The following is a 27,452-nucleotide window of genomic DNA, read 5'->3' as shown; positions in this document are numbered from 1 at the left end:
AGCGGAGCTCTCCTAACCGACGCGCGTCAGTGGAGAAGCGGCTTGGTCGGGGGTGGTCTCGTGGGGTCTTGCCTGTTTAGTCTCTTTCAGGGTTCTCGAGCCCCTTCACGACCGTCACCATGGAAGTGTCACCATTGCAGGTACGGCTCCCGGGAGGGACTGGCGGTGGAGCCTCAGCGCGGCCCGGGCATCCCTCTGGCCGCCCGTGACTGGTGAAGCTCCGGAGCTGCGGTCAGGCCGGCGAAGGGCTTGGGAGCCATATTCTCCATTTCCCGGTTCCGGGGTGATCGTGAAGAGGCGGAAGCCCCTTCTGGTGCTACTAGTGAAGTATGACCCGGCTTCCAGGGTGTCGTGCGTTGTTGCCCTGTCTCTAGGGGCAGGAGTCCGTTGGTCCCGTAGTGGATCCATGTTACAGCGGCCCGGGTGCGACGTTATTGAGTCGCGCGTACAGATGCTTTCCCTTCCTGCCCTCTGTTTGAAAACGGTCTTGAATGTCCCCGATCTTGGAAAGGGCAGAGCCTGGCACAGTGTTTCCCTGGAGCAGCCGGCCAGCTCTCAAAAGCGCCCCCTTCCTGAGTTCACAACGCTCAGGTGGCCAAGGGATTGAACGGATAGCCGCCCAAACTGCTGCTGCCGAGCTAGAATCTGTCGTGTGCTCGGGACACCGTAAATAATTTATAATAATAGGCACTCGGTAAATAATGTATGCAGGAACTGAAAGATGTGGGTGTGTTTTATTGATGACATCTACCACGTTGCTCAAGAAAAGAGGTTTCCAGACAGACCCACTTAGTGAGATAATATGTGTCTGTTTAACCTGACACCTGAGGACTTGGCCGCAGCGAATTTAAATTGTCCTGTTTGTACAAAACTGTCAACTCCACCACTGCCTACTAACAGATTGCAATGTGTGTTGACATCTCACTATGGTAGGCATTTTGTTCCTAGTTTGGGGTAAACTTATGATTAAAAATCCCCTTTCTTCTTTCTCTTTTTTTTAATTGCTAGCCTGTAAATGAAAATATGCAAATCAACAAAATAAAGAAAAATGAAGATGCTAAGAAAAGACTGTCTGTTGAAAGAATCTATCAAAAGAAAACACAATTGGAACATATTTTGCTCCGCCCAGACACCTACATTGGTTCTGTGGAATTAGTGACCCAGGTAAAATCAAGCTCATCAAAGGCAGTTACCTAGTAGTTGAAATGGATACTCTTCTTTCTGTACCTTTCATGTACCGAGTGTGACCTTTCTGTACCTCTCATGTACTGAGTGTCACTGGAACTGGCCTAAATGTGGTAATACTTAATATGAAGACTTTATGGTAATCATGATAACAGAACAATGAATACAGAGTAAAAATAACAGTATTTCTTTGCCTTATTTCTAGCAAATGTGGGTTTACGATGAAGATGTTGGCATTAACTATAGGGAAATCACTTTTGTTCCTGGTTTGTACAAAATCTTTGATGAGATTCTAGGTGAGTAAATCATTTAATATAAAGATCTGGTCAAATCTTTCGTAAGAAGTATCATTCCAAATAAAAATTAAAAAAAGATAAAAGTAAAAAAAAAAAAAGTATAATTTCTACTAAACCTGCTGTAGCCAGGGCTCCTGTCATTTCAATTAGTTGATAAAGGAGAGGTGGTTTCCTGGAGCCCAGGAGGTTGAGCTTTCTCCTAGAAACAGTACTATGGACAAAAATCGCTAAATTAACACCTTGTTAATGCCACTCCTGTGCTGTTTGGGAACCTTTTTTTTTTTTTTTTTTCTATATCTTACTTAGCATTACAGAATTTTTTAAAACACTAATTTCTTACAAATGTATATTTTATTTTCTTTCAGTTAATGCTGCGGACAACAAACAAAGAGACCCAAAAATGTCTTGTATTAGAGTCACAATTGATCCGTACGTCTTTTGCTTTGTTTTTATTATGTAACTCGTTGCTATTGTTAGTTGCATGTATTTTGATTACTGGTGAGGTTGGCTTTTCCTAAACAGAAGTTCACAAAAGTACACAAAAGCAGAATGCTAAAATGAAAAACCTATGGATACCCACCACCTAGATCCAACAGTTGCCAACGTTTTTCCATATTTTCTCCATCTTTTTTTTAATTAGTTAATTTTTTTAGAGGAAGGGGTCTCGATATTTTGCCTGGGCTGGTCTTAGAACTCCTGGCCTGAAGCACTCCTCCAGTGTTGGCATTATGGGTGTGTGCCATGGCACGCAGCCTATTTGTCTGGATCATTTCAAAATAAATTACAGGACTTATGACACCTAATCCCTAAATATTTGAGCAAGCACCTTCAGTAATTGCTGTAAGTATTCTGGCATCTGGAGTTTTAACTTTTTCTCATGATGCTATTCAAACAGTAAACCAGTAGGTGGTGGTAGAGAATAATTTGATCTGACATTTCTGCTTATAAACGTGGGGTGTCCCTTGTGGGTGATCAGGGTGCTTATTTCGCTTTTTTGATAGTCTGATTAATTATGACAAAGTATACCTGGATTTTCCTAAGGACTCAATATCATAGTCTTTAAAAAATGTTGAGCTAGGGCCAGGCATGGTGGCTCACGCCTGTAATCCCAGCACTTTGGGAGGCCGAGGTGGGTGGATCACAAGGTCAGGAGATCAATACCATCCTGGCTAACACGGTGAAACCCTGTCTCTACTAAAAATACAAAAAATTAGCCGGGTGTAGTGGTGGGCGCCTGTAGTCCCAGCTACTCGAGAGGCTGAGGCAGGAGAATGGCGGGAACCCAGGAGGTGGAGCTTGCAGTGAGCTGAGATTGCACCACTGCACTCCAGCCTGGGTGACACAGCAAGACTCTGTCTCAAAAAAAAAAAAAGTTGAGCTAGTTTTTTTATAGATAATAAGTACTATGTAGAACAAGAACCATAATGTATATCTAGTTATTAACTAAAATATATTACCATTCAAGAATTAACTTAAAATAACTGAAATAAGTCTTCAGCATTTTATTTGAGAGCAAGGCAGTTTATGATTGATAGTTTTTTTTTTGTTTTTTTGTTTTTTTGTTTTTTTTTTGGAGTTTTGCTCTTGTTGCCCAGTCTGGAGTGCAGTGGCATGATCTCGGCTCACCGCAACATCCACCACCTGGATTCAAGCAATTCTCCTGCCTCAGCCTCCAGAGTAGCTGGGATTACAGGCGCACACCACCACGCCTGGCTAATTCTGTATTTTTTTTAGTAGAGACGGGGTTTCTGCATGTTGGTCAGGCTGGTCTCGAACTCTTGACCTCAAGTGATCTGCCTGCCTTAGCCTCCCAAAGTGCTGGGATTGCTGGGATTACAGGCATGAGCCACTGCGCCCAGCGTGTTTTTCCCTTTTATGTTTGTTTTGCCATGTACTTTGTTGAGTGGGAACAAGAGATGTATAGATGATCCTCTTGAAAGGGCTATAACAGGCATGATGGCTCACTCCTGTAATCCCAGCACTTTGGGAGGCCAAGGTGGGAGGATCAGTTGAGCCCAGGAATAGTTTGAGACCAGCCTGGGCAACAGTGAGACCCTCATCTCTACAAAAAATTAAAAAATTAGCCAGGTGTGGTGATGGACACCTGTAGTCCCAGCTATTCAGGAGGCTAAAGTGGGAGGATTGCTTGAGCTCAGGAGGTCAAGACTGCAGTAAGCTGTGATCCTGCCGTTGCACTGCAGCCTGGGTGACAGAGCGAGATGCTGTCTCAAAAAAGGAGTGGGAGTGGTGTATAATAATGTTTCCAGATTGTCCTTTTCTTTCCATTGGGCATAAATCATTTCCCTCTGTTTATCCTAACATTTTAAAATTTTGTATTTTTTCAACATTATCAGTGTCTATTCAGGTGTTGGAAAAGGTTTTTTTTTCCTCTTGACTCCTATTTCAGGAATGTCAGGAACTAAGCATGGTGGGAAATGTTGTTCCTGCTGAATTTCAGAAGGTATATATGAAAAGTGCCAAAAAAATTGAGGGCTGGGCATGGTGGCTCACATCTATAATCGCAACACTTTGAGCAATTCTCCTGCCTCAGCCTCCCAGGTAGCTGGAATCACAAGTGTGCGCTACCATGCCTGGCTAATTTTTTTATTTTTAGTAGAGACGGTTTCAACATGTTGGCCAGAACTCCTGGCCTCAAGTGATCCGCCCTCCTCAGCCTCCCAAAGTGCTGGGATTATAGGAACAGGCCACCGCGCCCAGCCTGAATATACATATTTTAGAAATAATAGTATTTAAATATTTTTAAATGTTAAGCATTCGTTTAATGTGTTGTACAATACAATTTTCAATCTTGTTTTCTTAGGGAAAACAATATAATTAGTATATGGAATAATGGAAAAGGTATTCCTGTTGTTGAACACAAAGTCGAAAAGATGTATGTCCCAGCTCTCATATTTGGACAGCTCCTAACTTCTAGTAACTATGATGATGATGAAAAGAAAGTGACAGGTAGAGTATTGAGGGGAAATAACGTATTTGTTACTAAAAATATATATATTTTAAATGACTGTCTGTGGCATGAGGGTTAAAGATATGGAAATAAATCTCTATAATTGAATAGCTCTGCCAGTGATTAAGAAATAAAGCTGTCAATGAGATAGTAACAATAAAATAGTGTTTCATATTTATTTGCCCAGGTGGTCGAAATGGCTATGGAGCCAAATTGTGTAACATATTCAGTACCAAATTTACTGTGGAAACAGCCAGTAGAGAATACAAGAAAATGTTCAAACAGGCAAGTAAATAAGTGTCTTGTACCTTAATGATAAATGGTAGTAGTATAGCCATTTATAATGGCATTAATGATAGGTTTAATTTAACATAATTTATAAGCTATTGAAGTATGGAAAATTATTCAGAAGCATATATTAGGTTATTAGGACTCATAAATTTATGTTATTTACTTCCAGTTTGTGAGATGACTTGAATTTTTCATCTTTCCTATTCTTTACTTCCATAGACATGGATGGATAATATGGGGAGAGCTGGTGAGATGGAACTCAAGCCCTTCAATGGAGAAGATTATACATGTATCACCTTTCAGCCTGATTTGTCTAAATTTAAAATGCAAAGCCTGGACAAAGATATTGTTGCACTAATGGTCAGAAGAGCATATGATATTGCTGGATCCACCAAAGATGTCAAAGTCTTTCTTAATGGAAATAAACTGCCAGTGAGTACTCTCCTGGATGTTAAGGATAATAAGGGATTTTGTAATCATTGTCAAGTGCAAAATTGAATTTTTTCCCCTCCCATATGTCCTTTTTTTTTCTTTTTTTTTTTTTTTTTTTTGAGACAAGAGTCTCACTGTTGCCCGGGCTGGAGTGCAGTCGCACGATCTCAGCTCACTGCAACCTCCGCCTCCCAGGTTCACGCAATTCTCCTGCCTCAGCCTCCCAAGTAGCTAGGATTACAGGCACCTGCCACCACACCTGGCTAATTTTTTGTATTTTTAGTAGAGACAGGGTTTCACTATGTTGGCCAGGCTGGTCTCGAACACCTGACCTCGTGATCCACCCGTCTTGGCCTCCCAAAGTGCTGGGATTACAGGCATGAGCCACTGCACCTGGCCCAACCATATGTATTTTCTTACCACTTCTCACATATGTTCTTGAAAAGAGAATGGTATGCCACATTTTTTAATCAGCTCATTTTAAACTTACTGAAGGATTTCTTTCTCAAAGAAACATCTAAAATAAATATTTCATGTCCTTTTTTTATTTTACTTTTTTTTTCTTTTCTTGATAGCCTCTCGCTGTGTCACCCACGCTGGAGTACAGTGATGCAATCACGGCTCACTACAGCCTGGACCTCCCAGGCTCAAGCGATCATCCCACCTCAGCTTCTGGAATAGCTGGAAATACAGGCAGCACCACCATGCCCAGCTAATTTTTTTTTTCTTTTTAATAGAGGTAGGGATCTCACTATGTTGCCCAGGCTGGTCTTGAACTCCTGGGCTCAAGTGATCCACCCACCTTGGCCTGTGTCCTTTAATGACCATTCCCTTATGCCTATCAGTGAACATCATTGCACTGGTTTTGGAAAGTCCTCATAGTCTATCACTAAACCTATTTTTTAATAACTTTCTTAATACTATTACCTTTAATTCCTGTACAGGTGAAAGGATTTCGTAGTTATGTGGACATGTATTTGAAGGACAAGTTGGATGAAACTGGTAACTCATTGAAAGTAATACATGAACAAGTAAACCACAGGTGGGAAGTGTGTTTAACTATGAGTGAAAAAGGCTTTCAGCAAATTAGCTTTGTCAACAGCATTGCTACATCCAAGGTAATTTTATTCTTAAATTATTAATCATGATTTATCTTTACATATATGTGTTCTTATTGTTTTTAATATATAAAGTGGACTTGAATATTGGGCTAGCGTAGTATAAAGGAGGTTAAATTCGTTTTTTTAATGTTTGATTATTATAATTTTGAGGATACTGAGTTTTATGGTTTGGTGTTTTTCCTTATTAGGGTGGCAGACATGTTGATTATGTAGCTGATCAGATTGTGACTAAACTTGTTGATGTTGTGAAGAAGAAGAACAAGGGTGGTGTTGCAGTAAAAGCACATCAGGTATGTGCTTTTGGCAGTTTTCTTTTTCTAAAGTCAAGAAAGAAGAGAAAGGCTATAAATAAAGCATGAGTACATTTTTAGTGACTTAATATCAACTTTTATTGCAGGTGAAAAATCACATGTGGATTTTTGTAAATGCCTTAATTGAAAACCCAACCTTTGACTCTCAGACAAAAGAAAACATGACTTTACAACCCAAGAGCTTTGGATCAACATGCCAATTGAGTGAAAAATTTATCAAAGCTGTGAGTACTTAGAGGGAAATAAAAATAGAAACACCTGACTTTATTTTCCATTGTGCTTCTCAGCTCTGCAGAAACAATGATTCTTCCCATAGTGCACTTCTCCAAGTCTTCCCAATCTGAAAAGGAAGTAAAAAAGGGCTTTTCTTTAACTGATTTACCAAGGACTTGATTATCGTCTATATTTCAGTATTTTCCAATTACATTTCACCATTAAACTTAGATCACTTTTTAATTAATCTAGCTGTTTAACAAACACCCTCACTTAAATGCCTAAGACTTGCTCTCAATCAACACATCCAAAATTAAATTTGTTACCTCCATACTCACTGATGTCCCCATACAAGCAGCCCCCACTCTCCAACAAAAAAACAACTTCCTATCTTAGTTAAAAAAAAACCCCAACCAACCTCTAGGTTGTATAAACAAGAAAGCTGGGAGCCTTCCTTTATTTCCCCTCCTCTCTAATCCAATGAACAAGAATCATCTCTTGGATGCCGCAGTAGCTTCTCACCATTATCTCTTTTTTGGTTTACTACAATAGGTTCTTAACCTTCATACTGGTTAAGTCCTTTCCTTGCATTGCTTTTGAGTGACTTTTGTGTTAAAACACACATTTTTGTCTTCACTCTCATTTGAAATCTTTCAATGACTTCCACTCAGGGAAAGTCCAGATTCCATAATTTGGCCAACAATAAAGATCTGCTGTAATCTAATTACACCTGCTTCTCCAACTCATCTCAGTGCCAGTTTTTCCTATATTGTCCTGTTGCTTTTAAATTACTGAAAAGCACAGTGCTCTTCCCCTCAGAGTTTATTCACATGCTAATCCCTCTGCATGAAATACATCCTTTTCACCTGGCTACTTTAGGTCTTGTCCTTTCCTCAGGAAAGCCTTTACTTTCTACCTTTCCCCCCACCTAAGTTGGTTCCAATATAATATTGAACATACCTTATTAGCAAACTTTTTGCTTATCCATAACACTTATAATACTGTAACTTATTTTATTTCTGTCTTTTTTTTTTAGGCGGAGTCTCGCTCTGTCGCCCAGGCTGGAATGCAGTGGCATGATCTCAGCTCACTGCAACCTCCGCCTCCTGGGTTTCAGTGATTCTCCTGCCTCAGCCTCCCAAGTAGCTGACATTACAGGCATGCGTCACCATGCCTTGCTAATTTTTTTGTTGTTGTATTTTCAGTAGAGACAGGGTTTCACCCTGTTGGTCAGGCTGGTCTCAAACTCCTGACCTCAAATGATCCACCCATCTCAGCCTTCCAAAGTGTTGGGATTACAGCCGTGAGCCACTGTGCCCGGTCTTTTTTTTTTTTTTTTTTTTTTGAGACGGAGTCTTGCTGTGTTGCCCAGGCTGCAGTGCAGTGACGTAATCCCGGCTCATTGCAACCTCTGCCTCCCAGGTTCAAGTGATTCTCCTTGCCTCCCGAGTAGCTGGGATTCTCCAGCCTCCTGAGTACCTGGGATTACAGACATGCACCATCACATCCAGCTAATTTTTTATTTTTAATAGAGATGGGGTTTTACCATGTTGGCCAGGCTGGTCTTGAACTCCTGGCCTCACTTGATCCACCATCCTCGGCCTCCTAAAGTGCTGTGATTACAGGTGTGAGCCACTGTACCCAGCTATGTCTGTCTTCTATGTTGTGTCTTAAACTTGATGAGGACAAGTGTCTCAATTTGTTTTATTTGTGTCTAATTTTATTTATTTATTTATTTTTAATTTTTTTTGAGACAGCTTCTCACTGTTTCCTGGGCTGGAGTGCCGTGGCTTGATCTCAGTTCACTGCAACCCCCGCCTCCCAGGTTAAAGCAATTCTCCCGCCTCAGCCTCCCAAGCAGCTGGGATTACAGCCATCTCACCACCACCATGCCTGGCTACTTTTTTTTTTTTTTTTTTTTTTTGAGACGGAGTTTCACTTTTGTCACCCAGGCTGGAGTGCAATGGCGCGATCTTGGCTCGCTGCAACTTCTACCTCCTGGGTTCATGCGATTCTCTTGCCTCAGCCTCCCGAGTAGCTGGAATTACAGGTGCCCGCCACCACGCCAGCTAATTTTTGTATTTTTAGTAGAGACGGGGTTTCACCATGTTGGCCAGGCTGGTCTCAAACTCCTGACCTCAGGTGTTCCGCCCACCTCGGCCTCCTAAAGTGCTGGGATTATAGGCGTGAGCCACAGTGCCTGGCCTAATTTGTTTTAACCACTATATCTCCAACAAGTAGCTCAGTGCTAGCACAATATAAGTATATAGTAAGTATTTATTGAACGAATGAACCAAAAGGAGCAGCTCCCTCAGTGGTGATAACCTGACATGGGAAGATATGCCACCCTCTATCCAGAAATTATTGTTCTACATCTGTTTAATTTTTGAATCATTTTTATTTTTATTAAGGCTCATTTGTATTCTAGATTTCTGATAGATCCCTTCTTCCCTAATATGATCTCTAATATGAATCTTCTCATTTTCAGGCAATTGGCTGTGGTATTGTAGAAAGCATACTAAACTGGGTGAAGTTTAAGGCCCAAGTCCAGTTAAACAAGAAGTGTTCAGCTGTAAAACATAATAGAATCAAGGGAATTCCCAAACTCGATGATGCCAATGATGCAGGTATATATTTAATAATGTTTCCAAACTTTAAGTCTTATAGTTGTTATTTTATTCATTAATGGCATACCATGGATATTTATTTTTCCCTTGACAGAATAACTATATTCAACAGAATAACTTGTTAAAAATCGACCCGTTTCCTATTATGGAACATTTAGGTCATTTCCATGTTATAAATAATATTGAGGTGATTATTTTGGAATATAAAACAAGAATGTTTATATTATGATCTATTACCTAACAAATAATTTTACTTGTTATATAATAAATTATTTGTGTTTTATCACAAGGCTATAAACAGCGTGTTCAAGTTAGTATATTTGAGGTTGAACTAAATGTGCTAATATTAATTTGTATATTTTTATTTTAGGGGGTCGAAACTCCACTGAGTGTACACTTATCCTGACTGAGGGAGATTCAGCCAAAACTTTGGCTGTTTCAGGCCTTGGTGTGGTTGGGAGAGACAAATATGGGGTTTTCCCTCTTAGAGGAAAAATACTCAATGTTCGAGAAGCTTCTCATAAGCAGGTAGAATATAAAACTATCTTTAGAATCTAAATCTAATTTATAATACAAGACTTTATACTTATATTTAATTCCCTCATTAGGCATTTTAAAATATATTTTAGACAATTTGTGCTTATTTTGAGAAATTAGGTACATTGTAGCCTATTTTAACAGACCTTTCTGATGTAGTAAATTGTAAGCTAATAGCTCAAAATACTGGAGCTCAAGAAAATCCAAGCAACATGTACTGTTAAATTTCTTTGTTCTTTTCAAATTTATAAACAAGACACTTTTTTGGTATATGTCCATTTCAGATCATGGAAAATGCTGAGATTAACAATATCATCAAGATTGTGGGTCTTCAGTACAAGAAAAACTATGAAGATGAAGATTCACTGAAGACTCTTCGTTATGGGAAGATAATGATTATGACAGATCAGGTCAGATTTGCTATTAAATTTTTAGATTGTCAACTAAATTAAGCATGTCTTAATTTAATTTCATTGTTTTTTTGCCATGAAAATAAATTACTTAAATAGGAGCTTTATTCATCATCTCTAATCAACATCTAATCAGATATGCTTATATCATGTATGTTGCAAATACAGGTTAAGTGAGTCTGGATTTGAACAGACCTTTTTTGATTCCCATAGAAAATTTGACAAATTGCCAGTAGGTCATAATTTTTTTTATTTCTAAACAATTCTTTGAGATGGAGTTTCGCCCTTGTCGTCCAGGCTGGAGTGCAATGGCACAATCTTGGCTCACTGCAACCTCCGCCTTATGGGTTCAAGCGATTCTCCTGCCTCAGCCTCCCGAGTAGCTGGGATTGCAGGCAGATGCCACCACACCTAACTAATTTTTGTATTTTTAGTAGAGACAGGGTTTCACCATGTTGGCCAGGCTGGTCTCGAACGCCTGACCTCAGGCGATCCGCCCGCCTCGGCCTCCCAAAGTGCTGGGATTACAGGTGTTAGCTACCACGCCCAGCCTAACAATTCTTTTGAACTTTGGCTTTCAAATCTTTCTAGGACCAAGATGGTTCCCACATCAAAGGCTTGCTGATTAATTTTATCCATCACAACTGGCCCTCTCTTCTGCGACATCGTTTTCTGGAGGAATTTATCACTCCCATTGTAAAGGTACGCTAATTTCTAAGATACGATCATGGATATTTTAAGACCCTACTCCTCAAACCTGGATATACATATAAGCCCAGTCACATGTAGTGGTATACAGGGGACCCCACAGTGTACAAAGCCACAGTCATTGTTTTTTATCACAGGTGTCTAAAAACAAGCAAGAAATGGCATTTTATAGCCTTCCTGAATTTGAAGAATGGAAGAGTTCTACTCCAAATCATAAAAAGTGGAAAGTCAAATATTACAAAGGTTTGTAATGAAACCCATATAGAACTTCTCATTTTATGATACACCCTGTACAAGACTATATGAGGGAACTTGGTATTCTTGGTTTTACAGGTTTGGGCACCAGCACATCAAAGGAAGCTAAAGAATACTTTGCAGATATGAAAAGACATCGTATCCAGTTCAAATATTCTGGTCCTGAAGATGATGCTGCTATCAGCCTGGTAGGTTTGAGTTGTATTTTATATATACATTCTAATTTTAGAAATCACTACTTTAGTCAATTGAAACATTTACGTTTTTGTATAAGACTCCATATCAAAAAAAAAAAAAAGAATGTTTTATTAGAATAGAATGTTTCCAGTAAGCATATCCCAGAGAAGGAATCAGATATTTTAGAAAATTTTGATTTTTGGCTGGGCTTCGTGGCTCATGCCTATAATTCTAGGACTTTGGGAGGCCAAGGCAGGTGGATCACCTGAGGTCAAGAGTTGGAGACCAACCTGTCCAACATGGTGAAACCCCTCTCTACTAAAAATACAAAAATTGGCCGAGCGCAGTGGCTCATGCCTGTAATCCCAGCACTTTGGGAGGCTGAGGTGGGCGGATCACAAGGTCAGGAGATCAAGACCATCCTGGCTAACAAGGTGAAACCCCATCTCTGCTAAAAATACAAAAAAATTAACCGGGCATGGTGGCACGCGGCTGTAGTCCCAGCTACTTGGGAAGCTAAGGCAGGAGAATCGCTTGAACCTGAGAGGCAGAGGTTGCAGTGAGCCGAGATCAGGCCACTGCTCTCCAGCCTGGGCAACAGAGTGAGACTCCATCTCAAAAAAAAAAAAAAAATTAGCCGGGCGTGGTGACACGCGCCTGTAATCCTAGCTACTCCTGAGGCTGAGGCAGGACAGTGGCGTGAACCCAGGAGGCAGAGCTTGCAGTGAGCCAAGATGGTGCCACTGTACTCCAGCCTGGGGGACAGAGCGAGACTCTGACTCAAAAAAAAAAAAAAAAAAGAGTTCGGACGCAGTGGCTCACGCCAGTAACACAGCACTTTGGGAGGCCAAGGCGGGCGGATCACCTGAGCTCGGGAGTTCAAGACCAGCCTGACCAACATGGTGAAACCCCGTCTCTACTAAAAATACAAAATAGTAGCTGGGCGTCGTGGCGCGTGCCTGTAATCCCAGCTACACGGGAGGCTGAGGCAGGAGAATCACTTGAACCTAGGAAGTGGAGGTTGTGGGAGCCGAAATCGCGCCATCGCATTCCACAAGAGTGAAACTCCATTTCAAAAATATATATGTATATAAAAATTAGCTGGGCGTGGTGGCGGGCGCCTTTAATCCCAGGGGCTCGGGAGGCTGAGGCAGGATAATCGCTTGAACCTAGGAGGCGGAGGTTGCAGTGAGCCAAGATGACACCATTGCACTCCAGGCTGGGCAAGAGAGCAGTAACTCCGTCTCAAAAAAAAAAAAAGAAAAAGAAAACAAAAGGAAAACAGGATTTTTGTTGTTTTTCTGTTGTTCGTTCTTTGTAGAAGGATATTTTGGAAGCTATTAGTACCAGTGACATCTTTTTCATCCTAATTTATAGGCCTTTAGCAAAAAACAAACAGATGATCGAAAGGAATGGTTAACTAATTTCATGGAGGATAGAAGACAACGAAAGTTACTTGGGCTTCCTGAGGTAAAGTTTTAAATATATCCCACAAAATGGATTGTTAGACTGACATTTTGGTATTGATACTATAGCAAATTGAATTTACTGAATAGTTATTTTAGTAAAAAATTTGATATGATAGAGTTGTGCAGCAGTTAAATTTGCTTTATCTTTAAAACATAAAATATTTCTGTATTATTCAATATTTTTTATAGACTTAACAATTACAGAAATAATTCTTAGTTCTTAAAGGTTTCTGTTTGATTTTTGTGTTGAGCATTGTTTAGACCAGTGGTCTCATGTAATACTATTTGGTCCTTCAGGATTACTTGTATGGACAAACTACCACATATCTGACATATAATGACTTCATCAACAAGGAACTTATCTTGTTCTCAAATTCTGATAATGAGAGATCTATCCCTTCTATGGTGGATGGTGAGTTCCAATTTGTTAGTCTGTTTTCATTGTAAGATGGAAATCAAATTTCCAAAAATGGTTAAATTGAGGATACTTATGTTTGCTCTTATTTCATTTTAAAGGTTTGAAACCAGGTCAGAGAAAGGTTTTGTTTACTTGCTTCAAACGGAATGACAAGCGAGAGGTAAAAGTTGCCCAATTAGCTGGATCAGTGGCTGAAATGTCTTCTTATCATCATGGTGAGGTAAACACACAATCCATGTTTCCAGAAAGCATTATATCAGAAATCCCTGCAGTCATTCTCAAAACAGATTTGGTGAAAGTATAAGCTCATATATTCATAGTAAAGAACAAGTTGGTGGCCGGGCGTGGTGGCTCACGCTTGTAATCCCAGCACTTTGGGAGGCCGAGGCAGGCGGATCAGGAGGTCAGGAGATCAACACCACGTTTCACAACAGTGAAACCCCGTCTCTACTAAAAATACAAAAAATTAGCCGGGTGTGGTGGCGGGCGCCTGTAGTCCCAGCTACTCGGAGAGGCTGCGGCAGGAGAATGGCGTGAACCCGGGAGGCGGAGCTTGCAGTGAGCCAAGATGCTCTACTGCACTCCAGCCTGAGTGACAGAGCAAGACTCTGTCTCAAAAAAAAAAAAAAAAAAACAAGTTGGTAAAACCTGTCAAAGAATAAACCTGCTTGCCCTTTGATTTCTGAAAGTAATATTCCTGCAGGGATACTCATAAGTCTGCAAAGGTCTACATTAAAAAATAGTATGTTTATTATAACTTTGTGATGTCAAAATTTAGACCTCCACTGATTTGAAAATTGTTATAATAAATTGTGACACAGGTATGCATGGAATCAGTGCTGTAACTTCAGTAAATCTGTGTGCACTGACACTGAGGAATATCCAGGGTCTATTGTCAGGTGAGGAAAAAAAGAGATAGAACAATAACTAAAATTGTCTACAAGGATATGTTCCAAATTGTTCACTTTAGTTACCCCTGAGAATTGGAAAGGGCAACTTTCACTTTTTATGTGTGTCTGAATTGTTTGACTTTACACCAATATTTTGTGGTTGCTTTTTGCATTAATTATGTAAAACAGTTTTAAAGAACTAGACTGCCTACAGATTTCTAGAATTTTAAATATAATGGTTGTCTTGTTGCTTTCAATCAAAATATAGTAGGGATAAGATAAATTTTCACCCAACGAACATTTGTTGAATGCCTACCATGTACCAGGTATACAAAAATAAAAATATGTACCTTATCCCCAAGATATAATAACAATTTAGCCAGAGGGCCAATACACACACAGCTATAAAATAAAGTGATACATGCTAGAATAGAAATGAAAACAGCATTGTAACACAAAGGAGGAAATATTTCATTTTGAGGATAAGGAGAGGAACTATGCCTTCAAAGCTGAGTGGGATTTAATAGAAATTGTTGGACGACAGCCCTAAACTTGGAGCCAGAAGTTGTAGGTTCAAGTACTATTTCTGCCATCTATTAATCTGAGGAAAGTCACTAAACAACTAAACCTCACAAAATGTTACAGGATTATAGTGAGGTTAAGTCATAATAATGTATTTGTATTAGTAAAAGCCTCAGCTTAATGAATCTTTTTTCCCCACAGATGTCACTAATGATGACCATTATCAATTTGGCTCAGAATTTTGTGGGTAGCAATAATCTGAACCTCTTGCAGCCCATTGGTCAGTTTGGTACCAGGCTACATGGTGGCAAGGATTCCGCTAGTCCACGATACATCTTTACAATGCTCAGGTAGGTATGCTTTCACTTTCTAGTGACTTGCCATTTCCAGTTTTGAAACAATGTGAGATTTAGTTGACCAAAAATACAAAAACTCAGTTAATCAGAAGATACTGGCATCTAGTGGCAGAGGCCAGGGCTGAGGCTTATACAGGAAAGCTGCCCACCCCCCCATCACAATTATCCAGCACAACATGTCAATTATGCTAAGGTTGAGAAATCCTGATGTAGAGCTTGGGACTGCATAGAGGAAACTTTGATTCTTCCTAAATATCACAATTGAAATTTTACTCCTTTACAAGCCTATGGAAAGTATATTATGAATGGTCAATTTTCAGCTGTCATCCCAGTCACCCTTTCAGTGGCATTCAAACGGTTACTAATTGCTCCATCCTTCTTGAAACTCTTTGGCCTCTGACTGTAGACTCTTCTGGTTCTCTTCTATCTTATTAGCTTTCTCTGCTGGATCCTTCTCACCTTCCCAACCTCTAAATACTGGCCCATTCCAGGGCTCCTTCATCAGATCTCTTTCCAATGCCTACACTCATTTCCCAGATGATCTCCCATTCATCCAGTCTATACCTTTAAATCTCCAGTCTTGGTCTCTCCCCTGAACTCTCAACTTTTATGTCTGACTGCCCTCTCAACGTTTCCCACTTGGATACCTAGTTAAGTATCTCAAACATAAGTCTAAAACCAAATCCTTAGTTTTCCTGTCTCAGTAAATGAAATGCCATCCTTCTAATTGCTCAGGCTGAAAACCTTGTCACCCTTGACTCCTTTGCTCGATACTTACATCCAGTTCCTCAGCCAATCCTATAAGATCTGCATTGGAAAAATACTAAGCCACCTGCATCTCATCTAAACTATTGTAACATAATATATCATCTTTTCTTATAGCAGCCAATTATTTTTTAAAAAATAAGTCACTCTGATTCAGAACCTTCAACTGCTCAGAGTAAAATCTAAAGACCTGTTTTAGCTAACCAGACATTATGTGATCCGTGTCCCCACCTTCCATATCTTTTGATTCCTTCTCATACCATCTCCTCTCCAGCCACACTGTCCTCGGCCTATACTCAAATATACCGAGCACATTTCCTCTTCAGGGCCTTTTACTTACTGGTTCCTTTGCCTGCAACACTCTTTCTCTAGATATCCACATGGCTCAGTCCTTCAGTTTCTTTTTTTTTTTTTCTTTTGAGACGGAGTTTTGCTCTTTTTGCCCAGGCTGGAGTGCAGTGGCGCAATTTCGGCTCATTGCAACTTCCGCCTTCTGGGTTCAAGTGATTCTCCTGCCTCAGCCTCCCGTGTAGCTGGGATTACAGGCATGTGCCACCACGCTCGGCTAATTTTATATTTTTAGTAGAGATGAGGTTTCACCATGTTGGCCAGGCTGGTCTTGAACTCCTGACCTCAGGTGATCCGCCTGCCTCGGCCTCCCAAAGTACTGGGATTACAGGCGCGAGCTACTGCACCTGGCGCCCTCAGTGTCTTTCCTCTGCTCAAATGTTATCCTATCAGAAACTGCTTAACTTTCCTTAGCACCTCTTCAGTCACTTTCCTACTTTTTCTTCTCTTGTTTATCCTACCACCTAACAAAATATGTGTTAATTGTCAAACCTCTACTGAAATGTGAGCTCCTTGAGGATTGAGACTTTATATCCGTGTGCGTGACACATAGAAAGTACTCAATAAATATTGTTAAATGAATATTAGTCAGCAAGTAAAGCCAAGATAATTTTCCTGTACAACACATGTCCTTTCCATAAAAGTGTCAAATTCAGTATTTTTATAAAATAACATTCTTTTGTTTCTTTTCTTTAGCTCTTTGGCTCGATTGTTATTTCCACCAAAAGATGATCACACGTTGAAGTTTTTATATGATGACAATCAGCGTGTTGAGCCTGAATGGTACATTCCTATTATTCCTATGGTGCTGATAAATGGTGCTGAAGGAATCGGTACTGGGTGGTCCTGCAAAATCCCCAACTTTGATGTGCGTGAAATTGTAAATAACATCAGGCGTTTGATGGATGGAGAAGAACCTTTGCCAATGGTAAGTATTCTGTGTGTGTTAAGAGCCTTAACTTTTCCTTGGGTTTCAGTTGAATAGACTGTATGATTACAGATGCTGCAAACATAAATTTTAATTTCATACTTTAGATTTATTGTTAAACGCTGTTGTGATTTCTGTTTAGTATCACATTTAGAAAACATTGTTTTTTAAAATGCCAATTTAGCTTCCAAGTTACAAGAACTTCAAGGGTACTATTGAAGAACTGGCTCCAAATCAATATGTGATTAGTGGTGAAGTAGCTATTCTTAATTCTACAACCATTGAAATCTCAGAGCTTCCCATCAGAACATGGACCCAGGTAAATAATTGTGGATTCCTGTTTTAGTTTTGTGATCAAAAGAAACCCTTTTTGTACTATTGCTGTTGACTATTCAGAAGCCTATATTTTAGAAACTTCAGGATTATTTCTTTCTTTAGACATACAAAGAACAAGTTCTAGAACCCATGATGAATGGCACTGAGAAGACACCTCCTCTCATAACAGACTACAGGGAATACCATACAGATACCACTGTGAAATTTGTTGTGAAGATGACTGAAGAAAAACTGGCAGAGGCAGAGAGAGTCGGACTACACAAAGTCTTCAAACTCCAAACTAGTCTCACATGCAACTCTATGGTATGTATTTGTTTTGTGAGATGTACACGTTTCAATTTATATTAAAGATTAGTATCAATTTTAAAAGTATATCTTAGTCTGCCTTTATAAAGTTTAGCCAATTTGTCTATTCTTGGCTCTAATCTTGTTTTCCTTTTTCAGGTGCTTTTTGACCACGTAGGCTGTTTAAAGAAATATGACACGGTGTTGGATATTCTAAGAGACTTTTTTGAACTCAGACTTAAATATTATGGATTAAGAAAAGAATGGCTCCTAGGAATGCTTGGTGCTGAATCTGCTAAACTGAATAATCAGGCTCGCTTTATCTTAGAGAAAATAGATGGCAAAATAATCATTGGTATGTTTTGGGAATAATAACTGCTTACTAAAACTCTAGTTACGCCAAACTTCCTTTAAACATTTTTGGTGAGAGTAATGGTGGAGAAAGAGGCAAAATCCATTTAATTCACCTGGTCACTTATACACGCATTTCTTTAAAATATCTGATTAGGTATTTATAGTTTGAAAGAGATGATGTTTCCTTGACTGAGCATCTTGAGAAATCAAGATTTAGTTGACAATTAGACATGAGGAGAATAGAGAGCTAGAAGACCTTGCATAAACTGATTGACCAAGAGAATAGATACACTAATCATATCTACAGGAACAGAAAATGAAAGAGACAAAGAGAGAAGAGATAATAAATCTGATGGTAAAAAAGAAAAAAAAAAAGGCAGGAAGATTACAAACGGCTTATACTGTCTGGGTGCGGTGGCGCATGCCTGTAATCCCAGCACTTGAGCTGGGGAGGTCAAGGCTGCAGTGAGCCTAGGTAGTGCCACTGCACTCCAGCCTGGACACAAGAGTGAGAGAGACCCTGTCTCCAAAAAAAAAAAAAAAAAAAAGATTTGATCATAGCCTCATATATGATTTGACTGCCCCCTTGTGGTAATTTACATTTGTCAATGGTTTAGGGATACTTGCCTGTATACCGGGATAATACAAATTTATGCAAGCACCAAGACAGTTTAATTTCCAGTTTTAAACTTTTGACTTGTGGTAAAACCTTATCCCTTTCCTAAAATATTACTCAAAATCATTATCTCTGTTTACTGTTTTAAAAATAGAAAATAAGCCTAAGAAAGAATTAATTAAAGTTCTGATTCAGAGGGGATATGATTCGGATCCTGTGAAGGCCTGGAAAGAAGCCCAGCAAAAGGTAATCTTGGGTGGCACTTTTCTATATTGTTAAAGACTATGTGTTGTATAATGTTTATGTTTCACATTTTCTAATAAAGCCAGATTTTAATTAATCCTTTAGGTTCCAGATGAAGAAGAAAACGAAGAGAGTGACAACGAAAAGGAAACTGGAAAGAGTGACTCCGTAACAGATTCTGGACCAACCTTCAACTATCTTCTTGATATGCCCCTTTGGTATTTAACCAAGGAAAAGAAAGATGAACTCTGCAGGCTAAGAAATGAAAAAGTGAGTTGATGGTAGGATGGTACATGCTGCTTAGTTTTGTTCTAATGGTAAAAGTAAAAATTGTGTGTTGCATGAAAATGTTGCTTGTATACATATATTAACTCAATTTTGTAATTATCTTATGAAGGAACAAGAGCTGGACACATTAAAGAGAAAGAGTCCATCAGATTTGTGGAAAGAAGACTTGGCTACATTTGTTGAAGAATTGGAGGTGTGTAGTTTATAATGCCAATGTTAGAATTTTTATTAATGAAATAATATATTCCAGCAGTATACCTTTGTCAAGATAGTTCACAATTGGCAATAAAAAGAAAATAAGAGGCATAAGGATAAATTCAAAATAGCGTATTAAAGAACAGATTATATTGGCCAGGTGCAGTGGCTCACGCTAGTAATCCCAGCATTTTGGAAGGCTGAGTTGGGTGGATCACTTGAGGTCAGGGGTTCAAGACCAGCCTGACCAACATGGTGAAATCCCATTTATACTAAAAACACAAAAATTAGCCAGGCATGATGGCGCATACCAGTTACTCAGGAGGCTGAGGCAGGAGAATTGCTTGAACCGGGAGACAGAGGTTGCAGTGAACCGAGATCGCACCACTGCACTCCAGCCTAGGCAACACAGCAAGACTCCATCTCAAAAAAAAAAGAGGGACAGATTATTAAATACTACTTAGAATACAAGGCCGGGTCCAGTGGCTCACACCTACAGTCCCAGCACTTTGGGAGGCCGAAGCGGGCAGATCACCTGAGGTTGGGAGTTCGAGACCAGCCTGACCAACATGGAGAAACCCTGCCTCTACTAAAATTGCAAAATTAGCCAGGCATAGTGGCACATGCCTGTAATCCCAGCTACTTGGGAGGCTGAGGCAGGAGAATCACTTGAACTCAGGAGGCGGATGTTGTGGTGAGCTGAGATCGCACCATTGCGCTCCAGCCTGGGCAACAAGAGTGGAACTCTGTCTCAAAAAATAATAATAATAATACTATTTAGAATACAGTAAATGATACCAGGAGACTGCCCCGACGTTCAGACATTTTTGGACAAAAAAAGAAAAAAGCAGGAGTTGATTTTTGATAAAGGGAAGAACATATTAGGACTGAGAAGATAAAAAGAGCTTAAATGTGGAAGAAGACCACCAACCCAGTCCCCCAAGTCAACTTAAAAGGACAAAGCCACAGGGCATGGTGGCTCATGCCTGTAATCCCAGCACTCTGGGAGGCTGAGGTGGGCAGATCACTTGAGGTCATGAGTTCGAGACCAGCCTGGACAACATGGTGAAACCCTGTCTCTACTAAAAATATAAAAAATTAGTTGGGTGTGGTGGCATCTGCCTGTAATCCCAGCTACTCAGGAGGTTGAGGCAGGAAAATTGCTTGAACTCAGAAGGCAGAAGTTGCAGTGAGCCGAGATCGCGCCACTGTACTCCAGCCTGAGTGACAGGGCAAGACTCCATCTAAAAATAAAAAAGGAGAAAGCAGGGCTATCCAGATGGTTTCAGAAGGTTATTTGTTACTTAAATCTTCCTAATAACATTTGTTTCTCAACATTATTTTAACATAAAAAAGGCCAGCACTGTGGCTCACACCTGTAATCCCAATGTGCTTTGGGAGGCTGAGGCAGGAGGATCACTTGAGATTAGGAGTTCAAAACCAGCTTGGGTAACACAGCAAGACCTCATCTCTACAAAATTTTTTTTTTTAAATAGCCAGGCATGGTGGTGTGGGCCTATAGTCTCAGCTACTGCGAAGGCCAAGGTGGGAGGATCACTTGAGACCAGGAGTTTAAGGCTGCAGTGAACTATGATCATGTACCACTGTACTCAGCCTGGGTGTCTCTTAAAAAAAAAGAAAGAAAAACACCAAAAGCTTTATTTCTTAAATTTAACATGCAAATTTGTATTACTGCACTTCAGTATAGCTGCCTAGCTCATTGTAATCAGTCGGTTGGATAAGTGCATCACTTCCTTTCGTATTTTGTATGTGAGTTTACAAATATATATGTATATACGTGTTTTATTTTTAGTTTCTCCCTTGTTTTCCTCAAAAAGGTTAAGTGGTAGAATCAGGAATAAAACCCAGTCTACTGTCTCCATGCCTTCCTTCAAGGTGTGTTTTAATTACATCTTCACTATTGTTGATAGTATACTAGGTTATGGAGCAATTTATCACTAGTTTTTAAGATGTAACAAAATGAAATCAGTTTAACTGTTGGCTGTTTACATATGGTAATGTTTTTGTTAACATTTAAACTTGCTTTCTTATATCCCTTCTGTAGGCTGTTGAAGCCAAGGAAAAACAAGATGAACAAGTCGGACTTCCTGGGAAAGGGGGGAAGGCCAAGGGGAAAAAAACACAAATGACTGAAGTTTTGCCTTCTCCATGTGGTCAAAGAGTCATTCCACGAATAACCATAGAAATGAAAGCAGAGGCAGAAAAGAAAAATAAAAAGAAAATTAAGGTAACACTCTTGTGGTGCCTCACGCTTGTAATCCCACCACTTTGGGGGCCAAGGTGGGTAGATCACTTGAGGTCAGTGGTTCAAGACCAACCTGGCCAACATAGTGAAACCCTGTCTCTACTAAAAATTAAAAAAATTAGGCGGGCATGGTGGCGGGCGCCTGTAATCCCAGCTACTCGGGAGGCTGAGGCAGGAGAATCGCTTGAAACTGGGAGGCAGAGGTTGCAGTGAGCCAAGGTCACACCACTGCACTCCAGCCTGGCCAACAGAGCAAAACTCCATCTCAAAAAAAAAAGACGTAATACTCTTAAAAATATTATGCATAAAATATTGATGCATATCTCCACTTAAAATTGAAAAAAAAAATGTGTAAATTTTTTTTTTTTTTTTTTTGAGATGGAGTCTCGCTGTGTTACCCAGGCTGGAGTGCAATGGCAGGATCTCAGCTCACAGCAACCTCCGCCTCCGGTATTCAAGCGATTCTCGTGCCTCAGCCTCCCAAGTAGTTGGGGGCACATCACCACACCCAGCTAATTTTTGTATTTTTAGTAGAGACGGGGTTTCACCATCTTGGCCAGGCTGGTCTCGAACTCCTGACCTCAAGGGATCCGCCCACCACGGCCTCCCAAAGTGCTGGGATTACTTTGCATGAGCCACCTCTCCCGGCCAAAAATGTATAAAATCTCTAATCACATAGTTCAGAATTTATTCTATATCTAACCCTAACTTTGGTATCTTTTAGAATGAAAATACTGAAGGAAGCCCTCAAGAAGATGGTATGGAACTAGAAGGCCTAAAACAAAGATTAGAAAAGAAACAGAAAAGAGAACCAGGTATTACAACATTTTTAGGAAAATGGTATAAAGTGAAGATTAAATTGTGTTTGTTACCTAGTACATTCCACATAGATGTTCAAAACCTTTTTGTTGAATTGAATTGAGAAACGTGAAAGAGGACTGTATCTGAATTCTACTTAGACCCCTTTTTTTTTTTTTTGAGACAAAGTTTCACTCTTGTTGCCCAGGCTGGCATGCAGTATGCAGTAGTAGTGAGATCTTGGCTCACTGCAACCTCCGCCTGCTAGGTTCAGGCAATTCTCCTGCCTCAGCCTCCCAAAGTGCTGGGATTACAGGCATGAGCCACTGTGCCCGGCCACATTTATTTATGAGATTAAGCGACCAAGCTATATACACCACAAAAACAGGGACCATATCTGTCTCTTTTCACAATTGTATTCTCAGAACTATCACAGGAGTTAATAAATTTGAAGGATGGATGGATGATAGATGGAGAAAAGTGAGTCTAAGAATATATAAAGGTAGTTAATTTCTATCTCCCCTCTAGGTACAAAGACAAAGAAACAAAGTACATTGCCATTTAAGCCAATCAAAAAAGGAAAGAAGAGAAATCCCTGGTCTGATTCAGAATCAGATAGGAGCAGTGACGAAAGTAATTTTGATGTCCCTCCACGAGAAACAGAGCCACGGAGAGCAGCAAGTAAGGAAAACTAAAGAACATTATAGATAAGCTGTAAGAGTGGAATGGCCAATATACTTCAGGGTACTTTGCCCCAGAAATTACTGTGTCTTAATAGAGCAGTAAATTATGTTAAAGCTTTGAAACACTGAAGCATCTTTCAGGAGATTAAAAACTAAAATATTCATGAAATGTTATATCGACCTATGAATTGTTTCTCCTACTACCCTCTTTGATTTTTTTGTATATGGTTTTTTTACCAGCAAAAACCAAATTCACAATGGATTTGGATTCAGATGAAGATTTCTCAGATTTTGATGAAAAAACTGATGATGAAGATTTTGTCCCATCAGGTGCTAGTCCACCGAAGACCAAAACTTCCCCAAAGCAAGTATCTTATCTAATACGGGTTTTCTCATGATTGTTTCTAATATATTTTTTGCTTAACACATTTAGAATTGGTTGTCAGGATATTTTTTTTTTTAATTCTAGACTTACTAACAAAGAACTGAAACCACAGAAAAGCACCATGTCAGGTATGTATTTAAGTAAAAGTAGGGAGACATCTGCCTTACTGGGACACTCAGATCCAACTGGGTTCTAATCCTGGCTACATTATCCAAGTACTTCCTTTGGAAATAAATTTGAGTTCTTATTAACATTACGTTGATACTGTTCACTGGGTTTAGTTTCACATGTAAATAGGTACTGCATTCAGTATACTAAAAGTAATCATAGTGCTTGCCAGGTACTTTGCTAGGTGCTAGAGATACAAAAAATAAAAACTGTTCTTGCTAATAAAAAATTCAGAAATTAGAACAAAGTTTTAAGAGTATGTTTTCAATATTCCAGAAAAGTCACATATTTGGTGTTTAAATAGGAATTCATACCAGAGACAAGGCAGAAAATGGATTTTCATGTGTTGCTTAAATGTACTATCTTTCTTTCCATTTGAAATAATAGACCTTGAAGCTGATGATGCTAAGGACAGTGTACCACTGTCTTCAAGCCCTCCTGCTACACATTTCCCAGATGAAACTAAAATTACAAACCCAGTTCCTAAAAAGAATGTGACAGTGAAGAAGACAGCAGCAAAAAGTAAGCCTAAATCTTTGAGATGGGTTAATGTTGCAATTAACTAACTGGTTTCCATGTGTCAATTTCAATTTTTTATTGCCAAAACTTACCATTGATATTACAAATTAAACGTTTTCCAATTGGAAGCAATTTCTTTTATATCTTTATAATCAAAATTAGTAGTCAAGACTGGTCCAAAACAGTAAGTTATCTCTATTGATTGTTCAGTTACAGATCAAACTCCTTGTTCTACTCTTTTCCCTCCTTCTCACTACTGCACTTGACTAGTCAAAAAACAAAACAAAAGCCAGGCAGAGTGGCCCATGCCTGTAATCCCAGCACTTTGGGAGGCTAAAACAAGAGGATTGCTTGAGGCCAGGAGTTCAAGGTTGTAGTGAGCTATGATCAAGCCACTGCACTCCAGCCTGAGTGAGAAAGCAAGACCCTGTCTCCAAAAATAAGGTAGTCCAAATGTTTAAAATCAGTGTGTTTCTCCCAGTACCAGGCTTCATCTAGTTCATTTCTATGACAAGGATAGGATTTATAAGCAATTGCAAATGTTTAACGTAAAGCGTATTCTTGAAAATGAATTAAGTTTAAGGCTGGGTGCAGTGGCTCATGCCTGTAATCCCAGCACTTTGGGAGGCCAAGATGGGTGGATCACCTAAGGTCAGGAGTTCGAGACTAGCCTGGCCAACATAGTGAAACCTCGTCTCTACTAAAAATAAAAAATTAGCCAGGTGTGGTGGCACGTGCCTGTAGTCAGCTACTTGGGAGGCTGAAACGGGAGAATCGCTTGAACTCAGGAGGCAGAGGCTACAGTGAGCTGAGATCGTGCCACTGCACTCCAGCCTGGGCGAGATAGAGCAAGATGCTGTCTCAAAAAAAAAAAAAAAAAAATAGAATGTTTAAGAATACTTTGATTCTCTATTTTCACCTCTCTTAGATTGTCTTTTCCTATGTTAAATATACATAGTCATCACATTGCTGAAGAAAGTTCGCAATGAGAACAATTCATCTAAGAGTGGCTGTGACTAGGTCAGGCATGGTTGCTTATGCCTGTAATCCCAGCACTTTGGGAGGCCGAGGCAAGTGGATCACCTGAGGTCAGGAGTTCGAGACCAGCTTGACGAACATGGTGGAATCCCATCTCTACTAAAAATACAAAAAATTAGCCAGGTGTGGTGGCACACGCCTGTAATCCCAGCTACTCAGGAGGCTGAGGCAGGAGAATCGCTTGAACCCAGGAGGCAGAGGTTGCAATGAGCCGAGATAGCGCCATTGCACTCCAGCCTGGGCGACAGAGTGAGACCCCATCTCAAAAAAAGAGCGGCTGTGACAAATGCCTGTGTTGAATTACAGGTCAGTCTTCCACCTCCACTACTGGTGCCAAAAAAAGGGCTGCCCCAAAAGGAACTAAAAGGGATCCAGCTTTGAATTCTGGTGTCTCTCAAAAGCCTGATCCTGCCAAAACCAAGAATCGCCGCAAGAGGAAGGCATCCACTTCTGATGATTCTGACTCTAATTTTGAGAAAATTGTTTCGAAAGCAGTCACAAGCAAGGTGAGTGTTGATCCTAGTCAGTCCTTTTGCTGTAGATGTTCTGAAACAAGTAACTAAGCCATTGCTCTTAAAAATTTGGCATATCTTTAAGAAAATTAACTCTCATAATCTATTAGCTTTTACTGTACATATTTAGTTTTAACAAAGTTAAATATGCCACTTATTTGGGCAATGGAAGAGTTGGCCTTAGATCTGCTTCTTATTACTTGGTAGAAAGTAGAAAACTCCTTGAATATAGCGTCTTGATACATTTTTTTACATTACAATTATGTTGTCAGATTTACAATGTGCAAGTTACCTGGGCTTTTCTCTTTTAGAAATCCAAGGGGGAGAGTGATGACTTCCATATGGACTTTGACTCAGCTGTGGCTCCTCGGGCAAAATCTGTACGGGCAAAGAAACCTATAAAGTACCTGGAAGAGTCAGATGAAGATGATCTGTTTTAAAATGTGAGGTGATTATTTTAAGTAATTATCTTACTGAGCCCAAGACTGGTTTTAAAGTTACCTGAAGCTCTTAACTTCCTCCCTTCTGAATTTACTTTGGGGAAGGTGTTTTTAGTACAAGACCATCAAAGTGAAGTAAAGCCCAAGTGTTCTTTAGCTTTTTATAATACTGTCTAAATAGTGACCATCTCATGGGCATTGTTTTCTTCTCTGCTTTGTCTCTGTTTTGAGTCTGCCTTCTTTTGTCTTTAAAACCTGATTTTTAAGTTCTTCTGAACTGTAGAAATAGCTATCTGGTCACTTCAGCATAAAGCAGTGTGTTTATTAACCTCCACTAAGCTAAAACTAGAGCAGTTTGATTTAAAAGTGTCACTCTTCCTCCTTTCCTACTTTCAGTAATATGAGATAGAGCATAATTATCTGTTTTATCTTAGTTTTATACATAATTTACCATCAGATAGAACTTTATGGTTCTAGTACAGATACTCTATACTCAGCCTCTTATGTGCTAAGTTCTTCTTTAAGCAGTGAGAAATTGCTCATGTTCTTCATCTCAAATCATCAGAGGCTGAAGAAAAACCCTTTGGCTGTGTCTATAACTTGACACAGTCAATAGAATGAAGAAGATTAGACTAGTTATGTGATTATTTCAGCTCTTGACCTGTCCCCTCTGGCTGCCTCTGAGTCTGAATCTCCCAAAGAAAGAAATCAATTTCTAAGAGGCACTGGATTGCAGAAGACTCGGGGACAACGTTTGCTGCAAGATCCTAAATGTTATATTGATAACCATGCTCAGCAATGAGCTATTAGATTCATTTTGGGAAATCTCCATAATTTCAATTTGTAAACTTTGTTGAGACCTGTCTACATTGTTATATGTGTGTGACTTGAGTGATGTTATCAACGTTTTTGTAAATATTTACTATGTTTTTCTATTAGCTAAATTCCAACAATTTTGTACTTTAATAAAATGTTCTAAACATTGCAACCCATAGAATGCCTCTTTTAAAACACACACTACACCCTTTTCCTTATTCTGAAATATAGTCTTCACTTCCCTTTCAGAAGCATTCCAATCATATTCTGACAGACCTTACAG

The 27,452-nt window shown here is 39.6% G+C and overlaps 1 protein-coding gene across 2 annotated transcripts; it reads left to right on the top strand.

Annotated features, from left to right (window-relative positions):
* On the top strand, positions 1-27,341 carry TOP2A (DNA topoisomerase II alpha). Of its 2 annotated transcripts, none has more exons than XM_032163551.2 (35): positions 1-140; positions 1,009-1,164; positions 1,391-1,481; positions 1,847-1,910; positions 4,303-4,448; positions 4,637-4,734; positions 4,960-5,172; positions 6,117-6,290; positions 6,482-6,583; positions 6,691-6,828; positions 9,306-9,444; positions 9,815-9,972; positions 10,266-10,391; positions 10,983-11,093; positions 11,237-11,342; positions 11,433-11,542; positions 12,909-13,001; positions 13,298-13,412; positions 13,517-13,638; positions 15,032-15,180; positions 16,996-17,227; positions 17,412-17,546; positions 17,666-17,866; positions 18,008-18,203; positions 18,973-19,064; positions 19,167-19,331; positions 19,459-19,542; positions 21,610-21,792; positions 22,535-22,625; positions 23,137-23,289; positions 23,532-23,655; positions 23,761-23,804; positions 24,232-24,366; positions 25,708-25,907; positions 26,225-27,341. In XM_032163551.2, the coding sequence occupies exons 1-35, from the start codon at positions 120-122 to the stop codon at positions 26,351-26,353; spliced, it is 4,596 nt and encodes a 1,531-aa protein (XP_032019442.1). In that variant the 5' UTR covers positions 1-119; the 3' UTR covers positions 26,354-27,341. The 2 variants fall into 2 exon arrangements, with proteins under 2 accessions (XP_032019442.1, XP_058301601.1); XM_058445618.1 differs by lacking the exon at positions 1-140 and adding an exon at positions 183-327.
* Positions 27,342-27,452: the final 111 nt, after the last annotated feature.

This window comes from Hylobates moloch, unplaced genomic scaffold, assembly GCF_009828535.3.
Source record: "Hylobates moloch isolate HMO894 unplaced genomic scaffold, HMol_V3 SCAFFOLD_10, whole genome shotgun sequence".
Taxonomy (NCBI): domain Eukaryota; kingdom Metazoa; phylum Chordata; class Mammalia; order Primates; family Hylobatidae; genus Hylobates; species Hylobates moloch.
This window is presented reverse-complemented; position numbering and strand designations above follow the sequence as displayed.